The sequence below is a fragment of the Xenopus tropicalis genome, chromosome 2 (assembly GCF_000004195.4).
Source record: "Xenopus tropicalis strain Nigerian chromosome 2, UCB_Xtro_10.0, whole genome shotgun sequence".
NCBI classification, from domain to species: domain Eukaryota; kingdom Metazoa; phylum Chordata; class Amphibia; order Anura; family Pipidae; genus Xenopus; species Xenopus tropicalis.
In genome coordinates this window covers 140,739,403-140,752,096 of record NC_030678.2, presented here as the reverse complement: position 1 = coordinate 140,752,096, position 12,694 = coordinate 140,739,403, and the positions used below count along the sequence as shown (strand labels likewise).

The 12,694-nt window shown below is 40.0% G+C and overlaps 1 protein-coding gene across 4 annotated transcripts in view; it reads right to left on the bottom strand.

The window, feature by feature from the left end:
* Positions 1-3,679: 3,679 nt before the first annotated feature.
* Positions 3,680-12,694, bottom strand: part of kif5a (kinesin family member 5A) — a 74,802-nt gene continuing 65,787 nt past the window's right edge. For 3 of the 4 annotated variants that reach the window (XM_031895597.1, XM_031895598.1, XM_012956286.3), the window contains 6 exons: positions 11,797-12,013; positions 10,926-11,076; positions 9,370-9,452; positions 7,991-8,018; positions 6,463-6,582; positions 3,680-4,812 (listed from right to left, as the gene is read on the bottom strand). In XM_031895597.1, the coding sequence (XP_031751457.1) occupies positions 6,504-6,582; positions 7,991-8,018; positions 9,370-9,452; positions 10,926-11,076; positions 11,797-12,013 (558 nt within the window). In that variant the 3' untranslated portion in view covers positions 3,680-4,812; positions 6,463-6,503. 4 annotated transcript variants of the gene reach the window in all.

Genomic DNA, 12,694 nt, shown 5'->3' with positions numbered 1-12,694 from the left:
TACTCTCTGCACTGGTTTCTCTTTGATGGTTATGCTCCAGCCTGCCCCTGCCATTTACAGTCAAGATCAGTGCTTCAAGCAGAAAAACCCACCCCTAGAAAATTCTTTTTTAGCCAGTATTTTGGGGGATTAGGTCTGGTCTGCTGTTGTTCAAGATGGTGCTTAAAGGAGAAATATTGGATAAATGGGAAACCCCTAACCCTGTAGGCAATTATGAATAATATCCGGTGCTGGTTTCCTTTTGGGCTAAACATTAACCCTATCTGTAACAATGACCCCTTTATTGGAGCTCCCTATAGATCCTATCTCTTCTCTGCCCGAGTTTGAAATGGAGAGTGGGCGTGTCCTAACGGCACAGTAGGAGGGGGAGAGCCAATCACAGCCCTGCACTCACACAAGCAAAGACAGGCTTCAGTTCCCTATCAGGTCAGCCTAGCTGCTGATTGGTTCCTATCCTATAGTGCAGGGTATGGAGGGCCGCCGGCTCCCCAGCTCATCCAGAGAATTCAGCCAGCAGGAAGTGGCACAGATGGGCGGGGCTAGTGGGGTTTTGGGCGAATTTCTCAATAAATCAGTCAGAAACACAACTTTTTTAAGCACAATCCTTCTATATCTAGAGGGGTATAATTCATTGGCACATTCATAATTTTTATAGGATATGTCTCCTTTAAGTTTCTTTACGATTATCTCTGACTTTCCGTACTATTTACCAATAGAATTTCAGGTTGTTTTGAGTCATCTACAGTATTAGATGACTGTGCTTCAGCTTGTTTATGACTTTGAACAGGATTTGGTATTAGAGCTTAAGGTTGTTTCTGGCTCACAGAATTTGTCAGCTGTGCTCTAGGTGACTTCTTTATTTACATTCAGGGAATGTGTTTAGGTGTCTCCTAAACATCTGGTTGCTCCTAGCTTTACATTTAGTAAGTGTCCATCTGGTTGCTCCTAGCTTTACATGTAGTAAGTGTCCATCTGGTTGCTCCTAGCTTTACATGTAGTAAGTGTCCATCTGGTTGCTTCTAGCTTTACATTTAGTAAGCGTGCATCTGGTTGCTTCTGGCATTACATTTAGTAAGCGTGCATCTGGTTGCTTCTGGCTTTACATTTAGTAAGCGTGCATCTGGTTGCTTCTGGCTTTACATTTAGTAAGCATGAATCTGGTTGCTCCTAACTTAACATATGATATGGGTGCATCTGGTTGCTCCCAGCCACTGATGCACCTCGGGGCCAGCCACCTTTTTTCGCCTCCCCCCCCCCCCCTTGTACGCATGCGCAGTTGCTCCTTTTCTCCCCACCAGTGCCACTTGTGCATGCTGTATCTCGGTTACACTTCCCATCAGGTCCCAGAGCACTGAGGAGTTAGCATGCAAATTTAAAGAAGTCTCCTGTTTGCCTATTTCCTCAGTGCTCAAATGAAATGAAACATCAAATGTGGGTGGGTGGCATGCTGCCCCTAAAATCGTGCCACCCCAGGCCCGGGCCTTTTATGTTCATCTGATAGTGTGTGATGAAGTCCTCTATCTTAACACTGGAAGGAGTTTGCCTCCAAAATAAGAGACTTAAATCCATTTATTGACAAAGATGGACTCGTGTTTAGGTGGAAGGTTAAACAAATCTATTCTACCCTGCCCCAATAATTGCCCTATCCTGCAAACCACTTAGTATTTTGAATGCTTTATTAGAAAATACCTTATTAAACTGGGCTTCCGGTCAATTAAAAAGGCAATACGGCGATGCAGGAGCAGTATCCACAATGTGACGATCAATTGATCAAGCCTAGCCTGACTCCTTCCTATACAGAAAGAAGGCTAGGCTTGATCAATTGATCATCGCATAGTGGATGATGCTCCTTCCTTCGCTGTATAGCCTTATTTCAATTGACCGGAAGCCAAGTTTTAGCAGGTATTTGCTAATAAAGCATTCAAAATACTAAGTGGTTTACAGGATAGGGCAATTATTGGGGCAGGGTAGAATAGATTTTTTACTTAAAAAATTTTAGTGTTACTTTTCCTTTACTCACAGTGATGCTCAGGGTTCCCAGCCATTAACACCAGGATATTTCCTTACTGGGCAGCGACTTACAGCATTGCCGCAATCTAAGATTCCTACAGTGTCTTACAACTGTTCCATTTAAGAGTTAAGAAAGGCGAAACCGGTCTGTAGTTGGGAATCTGATCAGCTATTATCCTGGCTTCTGCTTTAAAACCCAGTGGGTGAGCTTTAGCCTATCGGATAAACCCATGTAAATGGGATTTTTTTTAGGAGTTTGGAATTCATTCCCTGACTTCCTTTTGTTTATTTGTGTCTGTATGAGGCAGTCTCCTCAACCTTAATGATTTGTTTGTCAACAAGGTGGAACTACATCCAAGTGCTTGTAACAAAATCCCGCAATAGGTGGAGTAAGGAATATATGCTGGATTTGAGATCGGCTCACTACAGCTAGGGAGGAGGAGGTGCATCTTCTATTATATATTTGGTATGTTATATATAGAATACTGCAGTTCCCAGAATTCACTTGCAATATGTTAGAATGTCATTTCCAGTTTTGATGTAAGTGATTGCTTATTGGTTCTGAGTTGCTTCCTGAACTATAGTTTCCTGTTCCTGTGAGAGTGTGCGTGATCTCTCTCTCTCTCTCTCTCTCTCTCTCTCTCTCAAGCTTCATGTTCCTGCATTAAACAGTTCCTATATGCATCTCATCTAAATAGAAGTTATCAGCAGCAAAGCATTGTGTGGAACTACACCACTCTGTGTCAGAATCTTATACCAAGGAATCCTGGTAGGTCATATCACCCTAAACTATAGAGTGTTGCACTGTATAGTTTCAATAGTCCAGGACTGGCTTTTCAGGTGTACAACCTTTGATAGGGCACAGAATGGTCAGTATTCTTGAGTATCAACACTTGAAACACAAAAATATATGAATCTTGCTATTTTTTAATTCCAGTCCCTAAGTATGCACAGAATGGTAAAATATTGTAGTTGCTGCATGTGTACAAAACAGCTGGTAGATCAGATGAGCACTGTACTGTACTACACTGTGTTTTACACTGCTGTTCAAATTGCCTATGTTCTCTATGTGATTGTGCACTGGCTAATATTTACTCTAAGGTAATAGTATTTATGCCGATGGAGAAACACTGATCCGATGCCTTCTGCTGGTTTTGGGATCAGGAAGTTAAATGTCACTTTAGTTTCATTTATTGACCCGTTTAGAGCATAAATGCACAAAAATAGCATTTATTTCCTAATATGCAAAAATTATGTTAATTAAAAGCCCTATTCATTGAACCAATGTTGAAATTGGGAGTATACTGTCCTATTAATGGCTTGTAATGAGTAACTGGTGGTGATAAACTGTGTATGGTATGTATTCACAAATGCATGTGCATTAAGAGCAAACTCTTCCAAATTGGCCTTTTCTGTCCGGTACTCAGTAAGCCTTGTGCAATGTCTAATCATTCAGGTTGTTGGCCCAAATGAGCAGAACAATAGAGAGGTATTGGATCTGTCTGTTTGGGCCTGTAGGCAGCATGGTTGGAAATCACATATTATGGGCCAGGGTATGGCCACCATTACATAAATAAAGTAGATCTCTCTGAATGGGCTCTCAATAAAGTTAGAATTTATCACAATTAGTTTTCCAGATACTGTATATAGATACATGCACACACAGGGATTAATAAAATGAAAAGAATCTTTATTGTTCCCATTTTGCCATAAATAGAAGATTTTCTTACATTAGCATTTCAGTGACTATTGCAGATATCATTATACTAAACAGTGATTGTGTTTTCCCTGCAACATTTAGACTTCTCCCTCGCAGCCACCCTAGCTCTGTGATATTTTCGGTCTTACATGGCTAGATATGCTTTGTATTATATTTTCAGAGATTTCACTGAGCGAGAGCAGTATTTGAATATATTCAGTGAAATTAGCGTCATTGTACAAAGAGTTAACTTGCAACTTATAAATGGCAATTCCAGCTGAATGACTGATTTTGAATCATTCATATTAATTAAAAAAAGAGCTGCATTTAACAAAAAACAACACAATATCAGTGACTCTAGGCAAGAGAATTATATATGTACATATCATGCATGCTTCTCTGTTTGTTTCTTTTGTATTAGTCTACCTATCTACCTACCTTTGTATAGATCCACACTAGAGTATAAATATCTACTGTGTAAAGGGAAGCTACAGGTTGCCACGGTGGGAAAAATATACCCTGTCTTTACTTACGGCTGCTTTGTATTGCATTTACAGTAATGTGATGGGAAGCTTCTCTCTGTGTAGCAGTGCTGCTCTTTAAATTATTTTTTTTATTTTATCCAAATTAAATATATACAGCAGTTCTTATTGTTAAAGAACTTACGCTATAAACACACATACACATATCCGCCCTGTGATTTTCCCCTCTGTAAGAAATTTCGGCTTCAAACTTACAAATGCCAATATAATGTCACAAACACTGCATTGAAATATCATCATTTCTTTATTTTGATTTCCCTCATTATCCCATCTTTATGGTGATACATCACTAGCCCCCATGTCAGTGATACAAGGTGTGGGATTTGACAGATATATCATAAATAACTTTGATAGGATAGAGGTTAAAACACAAGTGGATACATAATCAAGTGCATTACAAAGGTATAGAATAAACATTAGCAGCTGTTAGTATACAGTACATAAACAGAGCACAGTAGAAAGACACTGAGCGAGTTATACAGGGAAGGTAATAGTTGGCAGCAGAGGCCACAAAAAGCTAACTTGCAGCATGCTGGGTACAAGCTTCAGCCCCTTTGGAAACTGGAAGTAAAAAGAAGGAAAGAGGAAGCAGATAGATGTTAAGTTATTATTAGTGCTTTTGCATACAGGATGACCAGTGAGAACTAACAAAATGGTAAATGTGACTGGCAGGAGAAAAGAGAACCTCAACATGACTTGGCATGGTTATCTGACTGCAAAGCAGTAGTATTAGCTACAAACACTATTTCTGCCCTACAGCTGTAACAGCTTTTGCTTTTTAACATTTTAGGGTCACCATTTATTATCTTTGCATATTTAAAGGCTAAAATTATATTTTAAGTTATATTTTAAGCCATGAGGTAGCCATGGTAGTCGTGGTTTCCACGGCTCATTTGACAAGTTTATCAAAGGATGGGATTTTTGAGTTGAGCATGAAAGGCCTATGAAGACCTACTCAGAGAGCTTTGCAAAGGGAAAGAAGCACACCAGTTGTGTCGGCAATGCCTTTAAATCATTTATTTGCAGAAATGAGCAAAACAGCACAAGCTTTCGGGGGTGACCCCTTCCTTGCACCTGAGGAAGGGGTCACCCCCGAAAGCTTGTGCTGTTTTGCTCATTTCTGCAAATAAATGATTTAAAGGCATTGCCGACACAACTGGTGTGCTTCTTTCCCTTTGCAAAGCTACATGGAGAAAAGGCTTGGGAGCGGCCGTGGAAGTTAAGCACCCTCTGAGAACATGTATGTAAGTGGTGTGCTGAAGATTTTTCTTTATGTTGACCTACTCAGAGAGGACAGCATCCAGGGCCTGATGTAGATTTCAACAGGGGAGCTATATGGTCAGTGGGGTTATGGTTTTGCCAACATACATGGGCCACAAAGCTGACAGGTTGGTCAGAAGTGGCTAAGCCAGGGGACATTTACATTACCCCTTGGGCAAGTGCTATATCACAAGAGCATGCCCCTTAGTGCTCATTAGTATGCACTTGTGCCCTGGGGTAAACTGCGCAAGCACAGCTTCAGGAAGCCCAGCCAAACCTAAGGCTAATGCCACACAAGGCGTAGTGTGGATATTTTCGGCAAGCGGAAAAGCGCTTGCTGAAAATTTCGCCCTACGCCTCCTACATGTGCCTGCACCCGAATGAATGAGATACGCTCGGGTGCAGGCACATGTAGCCAATATACGCATGAAAATGCGAGATAATGCAAAGTCTCGCGTTTTTATGCGTATATCAGCTACATGTGCCTGCACCCGAGTGTATCTCATTCATTCGGGTGCAGGCACAAGTAGGAGGTGTAGGGCGGAATTTTTGGCAAGTGTTTTTCCGCTTGCTGAAAATATCTGCCCTACGCCTCGTCTGGCATTAGCCTTATCCTTGCTGCATGCTGCTCACTAACATGCACATCTTAATTACTCCACCTGCTCCTCCCCAATACAACACAACCAGCACTGTATTCATGGGGGGAACCGCAGGTCTCTGAGCTCCTAAGTGGTGTGCACACAGAAGATTATAATGTGCATAGTGCAAAAAAATGGCAGATTGCACACTGTGTTCAGCTTCACAAATAACTCCTAATATTTTCCCGCATTTAGCCATCTGTAAAGCAATATTGACAGCAGTGAGGAAATCTTTTCCTTCAATATTCCATAAATAATGACTATACATGTGAACTGACCAGACCATTTAAATGGGTTATAAAGTAGGTATTACCTGAAAGTGCACATGATATGAGAATTTATATGACTGCGTTATTAGCTGGCTGCTGTCTCCTGATGAAGAGGGAACAACTTGGACTGATCCTCAGCTTCACAGCCACATGGCAAATCGCTTCTGTAGTGAAAATAGAAACATTGTTTTGAAATAATGCAACAACTTCAAAGCAAAAATGGGTTTATCCGAAAACCCATTATCCAGAAAGCTCTGAATTACAAGAAGGCCATCTCCTATAGACTCAATTTTAAGCAAATACTTCTCATTTTTAAAAAGAATTTTTTTTTCTCTATAATTAACAGTCCTTTGGATCCATATTGGTGACAAAATAATCCTACATTATATAGTATTTTTAAAAACATTTCCTGTTATATGAAATACTGTTATATTAGCTGTACAGGATAGACTTATTAAATATCCAACAGGGAATTCCAGAGTGATTCACACCACTTTTCATATTAACACTTTCCTGGCTGTCATTGATTTTTCAAGGAAAGTGAAGAGGACAATTTTGCACACATCTCTATAAATCGTTAAAAGGGTTGTATGTTGTGTATTTATTAAACTAGAGTTCACACCAGCTCACCAGAAAGATTTTTTTTTTTTTTTAGATTTACTGAAGGGTAAAAAAGAAACTATAGGGGTCAATTAAGACCACAAGCGCAGTTGGAGTCCCACAAATTTCCCGCCAGTTAGTTGCCCATAAATCCCCATTCATTAAAAGTTAAAATGTGCTCCTTGCACCTCTGTATAGTTGCCTTTGTGCCTCTCAGTCCTTCATGCTTCCTGTTCCGTATCAAGCACAGTTGCACCTATTGACGCAGAAAATCCCTTTAGCTATTGCCACCTCTAGGCCAGGCGGTAGCTCCAGAATTCCCTTAGTGCACTGTATCAACAGGCGCAGCATGCTTGTATCTAATGAATCAGCCACACAAAGCACTCTCTCGCCAGACACCAGAAATAACGCCAACTGGACTTCAGTGAAAGCGTGTTTAATTAACATTGAAGTGCAAGTTAATTTTGATACATCAGCTACAATCGCATCAGGGACAACTCCCCCTGGTGGTGTAAGGACACTGGAATTATGTGAAAAAATGCTGAATAACGGGAAAAAACACAGTTTGGGCTCAAAATTTCACATTGCTTGCTGCACTTGGCGTTTAAAATGATCCGTTACATTTCGTATTGATAGCACAAAACAATACCTCAGTATCAGTAACAGAAAGATATCTTTCTATTGATGCGCTGTGTCATATCCTGATTAAGTTTAAATAGTGCTCCATTTTCAGTGCTGGGTACAACTGCTTTAGAGTCTTTGGTTAACATTCAAATGCAGTTGGCATTACAAAGAGGCTGTGATTTATTGTAGAGTAAGCAAGGGTAACGCTGTTCAAGGTTTGATATAAAGAAGGAGCATTATGATGGGAAATATACTTAGTGACAGAAGAATGCATTTTCATTGTATTTGTAATCTTTGTCACCTTTGGAATGAAGTCAAAAAGTAGAAAACATTATTAGTGCTTCTTACCTGTTATCATTGATATCTGTAGCATTTCCTGTGGGTATGAATATAACAAACATCAGTTTTATAAATGTAAATGAACCAAATAACAGTCACATTTCTACCATTGTCACTGTATCCCCTTAATAAGGAAATCAATTTATATAGGAGAGCAATGGATTTTGCAATGTGCACTGTGCATGTATTTCTGAGACTGTGTACTTACCAACTGAACCCCTGGAGGCTCTTATGGCTGGTCCTGATCGTTCTACCTCCTCCTCTGCCCACCTTATTAGCCCAATGTGTAACTTATAATTTAATTAAGACCCTTTATAAGCCTGCCACTGGCCATTGTCCTTGCTTGGTCATTAAGCTTTCTAGCCTAGATCTTGCCCTCTTGCGATTCGTGTTTTCCTGTTCCTGAGACCCCCATCTGGTTCCCAGTTCCTGAGTCCTTGCCTTGTTCTTTGTTTCCTGTCTTGTTCCTGTACTCATGTGCCCCTCCTAGCTCTGTTCTTGTAAATTTCCCAGTTTTGTTCCGTTCAGTTTTGTTCCGTCAGCTGCCTGTCCCGACTACTGGCCTGATTACTGATCTACATTTTTGACTGCCGATTGTTCCTGTCACTGGCCTGTATATTTGTTCATATTTTCAACTTGCACCAGTTGCTGTTCTGCTATTTTGTCTTCATTAAAACCTTGCATTCATGTTATCATGGCTTCCCAGCTTGGTTCTGCCATTTACGGGTATACCCCGAGTTACCCAGTATACAGACTCCCATTAAATTGCTTTTCCTCAGTGTCAGAAGTAAACGAGTACTCTGGGCCAGTGCAGTTTTCAGGGATTCTCAAGAAAAAAAACAGAAGCAAGAGAAACCCTCATTCGCATATACCCCAGGCTGGTGCAGTTTTCTCCTAACAGGACCACCAGCCAGGGGTATCAGGTAAGCGATTACAATCACTGGGGGTGGGTGCCTAAGATTTGGCATCCCCCCAGTGATTAAGCCTTTACTTCTCCTTTAAATAATAGGATTGAGGCTGCAGTAAAATAAGCCTTTGAGCAACTTAATTTGACCTTCTTCTGTAGAATCAAAGAATACGTGTTGAAGAGAAAATTAAAGGTAGATAGGGTAGAAATCACCAGCTAATGCATGAGTTATTATTTGTGGGGTTTATTAAGGTACCACAGACACAACTAATATACTGTGGCACCTCAATAAAAAATCAAGTCAGGCATCATGAGCAGTTAGGAGTTAAAAAACTGCTTTGAACATTACATAATATATTTTACATTTTAACTTTAAAAAAGGGATAATGGGAAATGATATATTATGGTTATATATTTCTTTGCTCACCAGACCTAACAAATTCTTCCTATCCCTGAAGCAAAATGCTGGGCGATGTCTTACCATTATCCACATTCATCTTCTGATAGGAAAGCAAGCTGCCACTGGAAGAACTGCCCCGTGTGCTGGAACATGGATTGGCAAAGCTAAACAGCATAAAAGAAACAGTCAACTCCATATAATACCTAAATATTCTATATATTGTCTTAATTTGCAACAATCCTTTTAGTTTTATTAGTTCCAGCTCTTATAAACAGCATTTAAGGAGGATCTATTATGTACTAATTGTCTGTCAATTGTTATTTACCCCATAAATGTGATTACGTTATGAAATGCAAAGTTTCCATTTTATATCTCCATGTTTTATATATTTTTATTTTTTATGGGTGCCTCCATCTTGCACAGAGACGACCACTGGAGGGAACTGAACAGTTCCAGATTCAGTCAAGTTGTATGAGCTGGTTCTGACTAAATGCAGATTGCCTTCAACTAAACAAATGAATTACCCTTTGAGTGTCAATAATCCTGCAGGGACATTAATAAGAAGACTACTGCTGGTACTCAGAACATACATTATTATTTCTTCTGCTGAAGGGAGACTGCAGTTGCCAAGACCTGGCTTACAGAGCCCGCCTTATATACTTTGGTGTTGTACAAAAAGTATTTGCATGTAATTAGCATGATAGCTGCCCTATAACACATTTTTAGAGGGAGACACGCAGAGGTATAAAATCACAGGGGCGCAGGGAGCTAGGAAGAGGGAGGAAAGATCTCTAGTAAAGACAATGTCCAAATGATTCAAATATTATCTTTATGTAAGTGGTAGTGGTGGTATTGTGGAGAGGTGATTAACTCTATTAAAATATGGGGATATTAAAGCTTAGTTTTAACTTAGTGATATATATTAATTTTATTATAAATAAATACATTTATAATAATAATTCATACAGTCATAGAAATTATGTCTAAAATGATTTCCTGACTAAAAAAAACAACATATAATTCTTAATCATCAATCATTTTTGGAGTCCTCAGAAGTTTCTATAACTGGTTTTATTTATTCAACAGTTAATGTGGGAGATCTCAGGATGTCAAAAAGAGATTGCCGCTGGTGAAAATATTGAACATGGCAATGCAATAGATGAATCTGCACGAATAAGCAACCTTTCTGGGTCCAGTGGTTCAACAGTTGCAGTACCACAGACTACATATCTTTACCTACTGCATTTTTGTCTTTATTTAGACCAAACATGCAAATACAATCCAGCAGTAATTAAAAAAGCACTAAAGCTTAGACTAAAGCTAGTCATACAAATAAAGATCCATTTTTTTGGAGAGGCAAATCAGGGCTGAGGCAAATCAGGCTGATCTGACTTTGGCCCCCAGGCCAAGGTTTGGATAATAACAGAGGCCAATGCAGACCAGTCAGCAGAAACCACATCAAGGCTCCAATGTAGTCTTCACCCAGTGGGATATTCAAGCCTGCCCAATAGATAGCTGCCCATTTTCAGGCAGAAATCAATCTGGAAGGAGGAGGGGAGGGTCCATACTAAGGCAGAAAAGTTAATAGATACAATTTGTGGGATAGTAAAACCAATTTTTCATTTAAGTATACTTACAATGTTTCACTGCTTGGGCTGGTTGCCCGCATGTATATATTTTGGTAGTTCTGAAAGAGGTTGTTGGTATAACTGATTGAGTCAGAATTCCGGATGCCATATGGGTTGGTGGGTGAGGATGCAGGGTAGTGCCCAGGCCGGATGGGCTTTGCTGCAATAAGAATATATCATGTTAGACACTTTACAATAGTTTTATAACTTAGAGTAGTTTGCAAGCTGCTAACGGAAGCAGAAATACTCTGCAATGAATGGGGAAGACAGTAGAAGGGAGTGGGATGCTTAATAGAAATATATATGCATTATAAGCATTTTTAATCAATTTTTCTCTTTAACTGAATGTGCAGAGAACTGATGCTCAATGCCAATGCTCAAGTGAAAGACCTGAAGGAGATGAGTCCTGCCAAGCATCATAGCTTAGTTTGGGGGGCCCTAAGTGAAGTGGCATGGGGCTTCTGGCCAAGGGAAGCAGCACAGCGCCCTTGTTTTCACATGACAGTATTCCTTTAAGGCTAGTGCTACGTGTTTGAAGTGGATTTTAGGGAAAAAATGCATTCTCGTGCATTTCCACGCCAAAATCCATTCCATGTTAGCACCCAGGCTGACACAGTTTGCAGACACAGGAGTGGGCAGAGGCCAGCGGATCAGCTGATTCTTGGCCTACATTTGAAAAAAAAAACCACATCTTTTGGGGGGAATTTTAGCTGGCCTTCAACACTTTTCTACCATGGTAAACCATTTTTCTTATACTCTTTAAAGTGAGATACCATAGCATGGCAAGGAAGGCACCCAAAGTTTTTCGCCATCTGGAAGCTTAGCAACATCACCACAAAATTTGAACATGAAATGTGTATACTGAAAATTTGTTTCTTACCAATCTGTGCTGTGTGTGCACGTTTAACTGTGTTCTTATAGCGTACGGCCTCCTTAATACGATCTACTTCCTGTTGATACCGCCTCTTGTCTTTCATAGCTCCTTCCTTGGCCTCCTTCAGTGCACCCTCCAGGGCCTTAACTCTCTCAGCTGTAGCCCGAAGACGTTTTTCCAGTTTAGGAAGCTCACAACGAAGATCTGCATTGTCACGAACCAACTTGGAGACACCAAAGGACACCAAAAGACAGAACAGTAGCCATAAATGTGTGGAAATATTAGATTTCATCTCTTGTTCTAAAATGGCAAAGTCTCACAATTAACAGCTAAAATAGGATTCAGTTAATATTTAGAGTAATAATATAAGAAAGAAAAATAAGTGGAACTATCATTAAAATAAAACAAAATTCTCTATGTTTAATACACCTAATTCAAAAATAATCCTTTCTTATATTTTTTTTGAACTTCTAACCTCCATATGTAATAAAAGGCACAACGTTTGCCTAGTATAAGTAACCCATAAGTAACCCATAGCAACTAATAAGATGTTTGCTTTTTAGACAGCTGACCAGTAAATTCTACCTGCTGATTAGTTGCTATGGGTTACTGCTCTTGGGCAAACTTCTTGCCTTTTGTTACATAACCCCATACATATCTTAATGATCACTATCAACTAGTTATGCGTAGGTTGTCAATACTCCAGCCAACATTAACATACTCTAACTTCAAGCTGTGTCCAACCTGGCCCTTGGATTAAAGGTGGCCATACACGCACCGATAATATCGTACGAAACCTCATTTCGTACGATATTCGGTGCGTGTATGGTATGTCGGCGAGTCGACCGATATCGCAGGAAGCTGCTGATATCGGCCGACTCGCCGATCGGACCAGTTGGAAAAT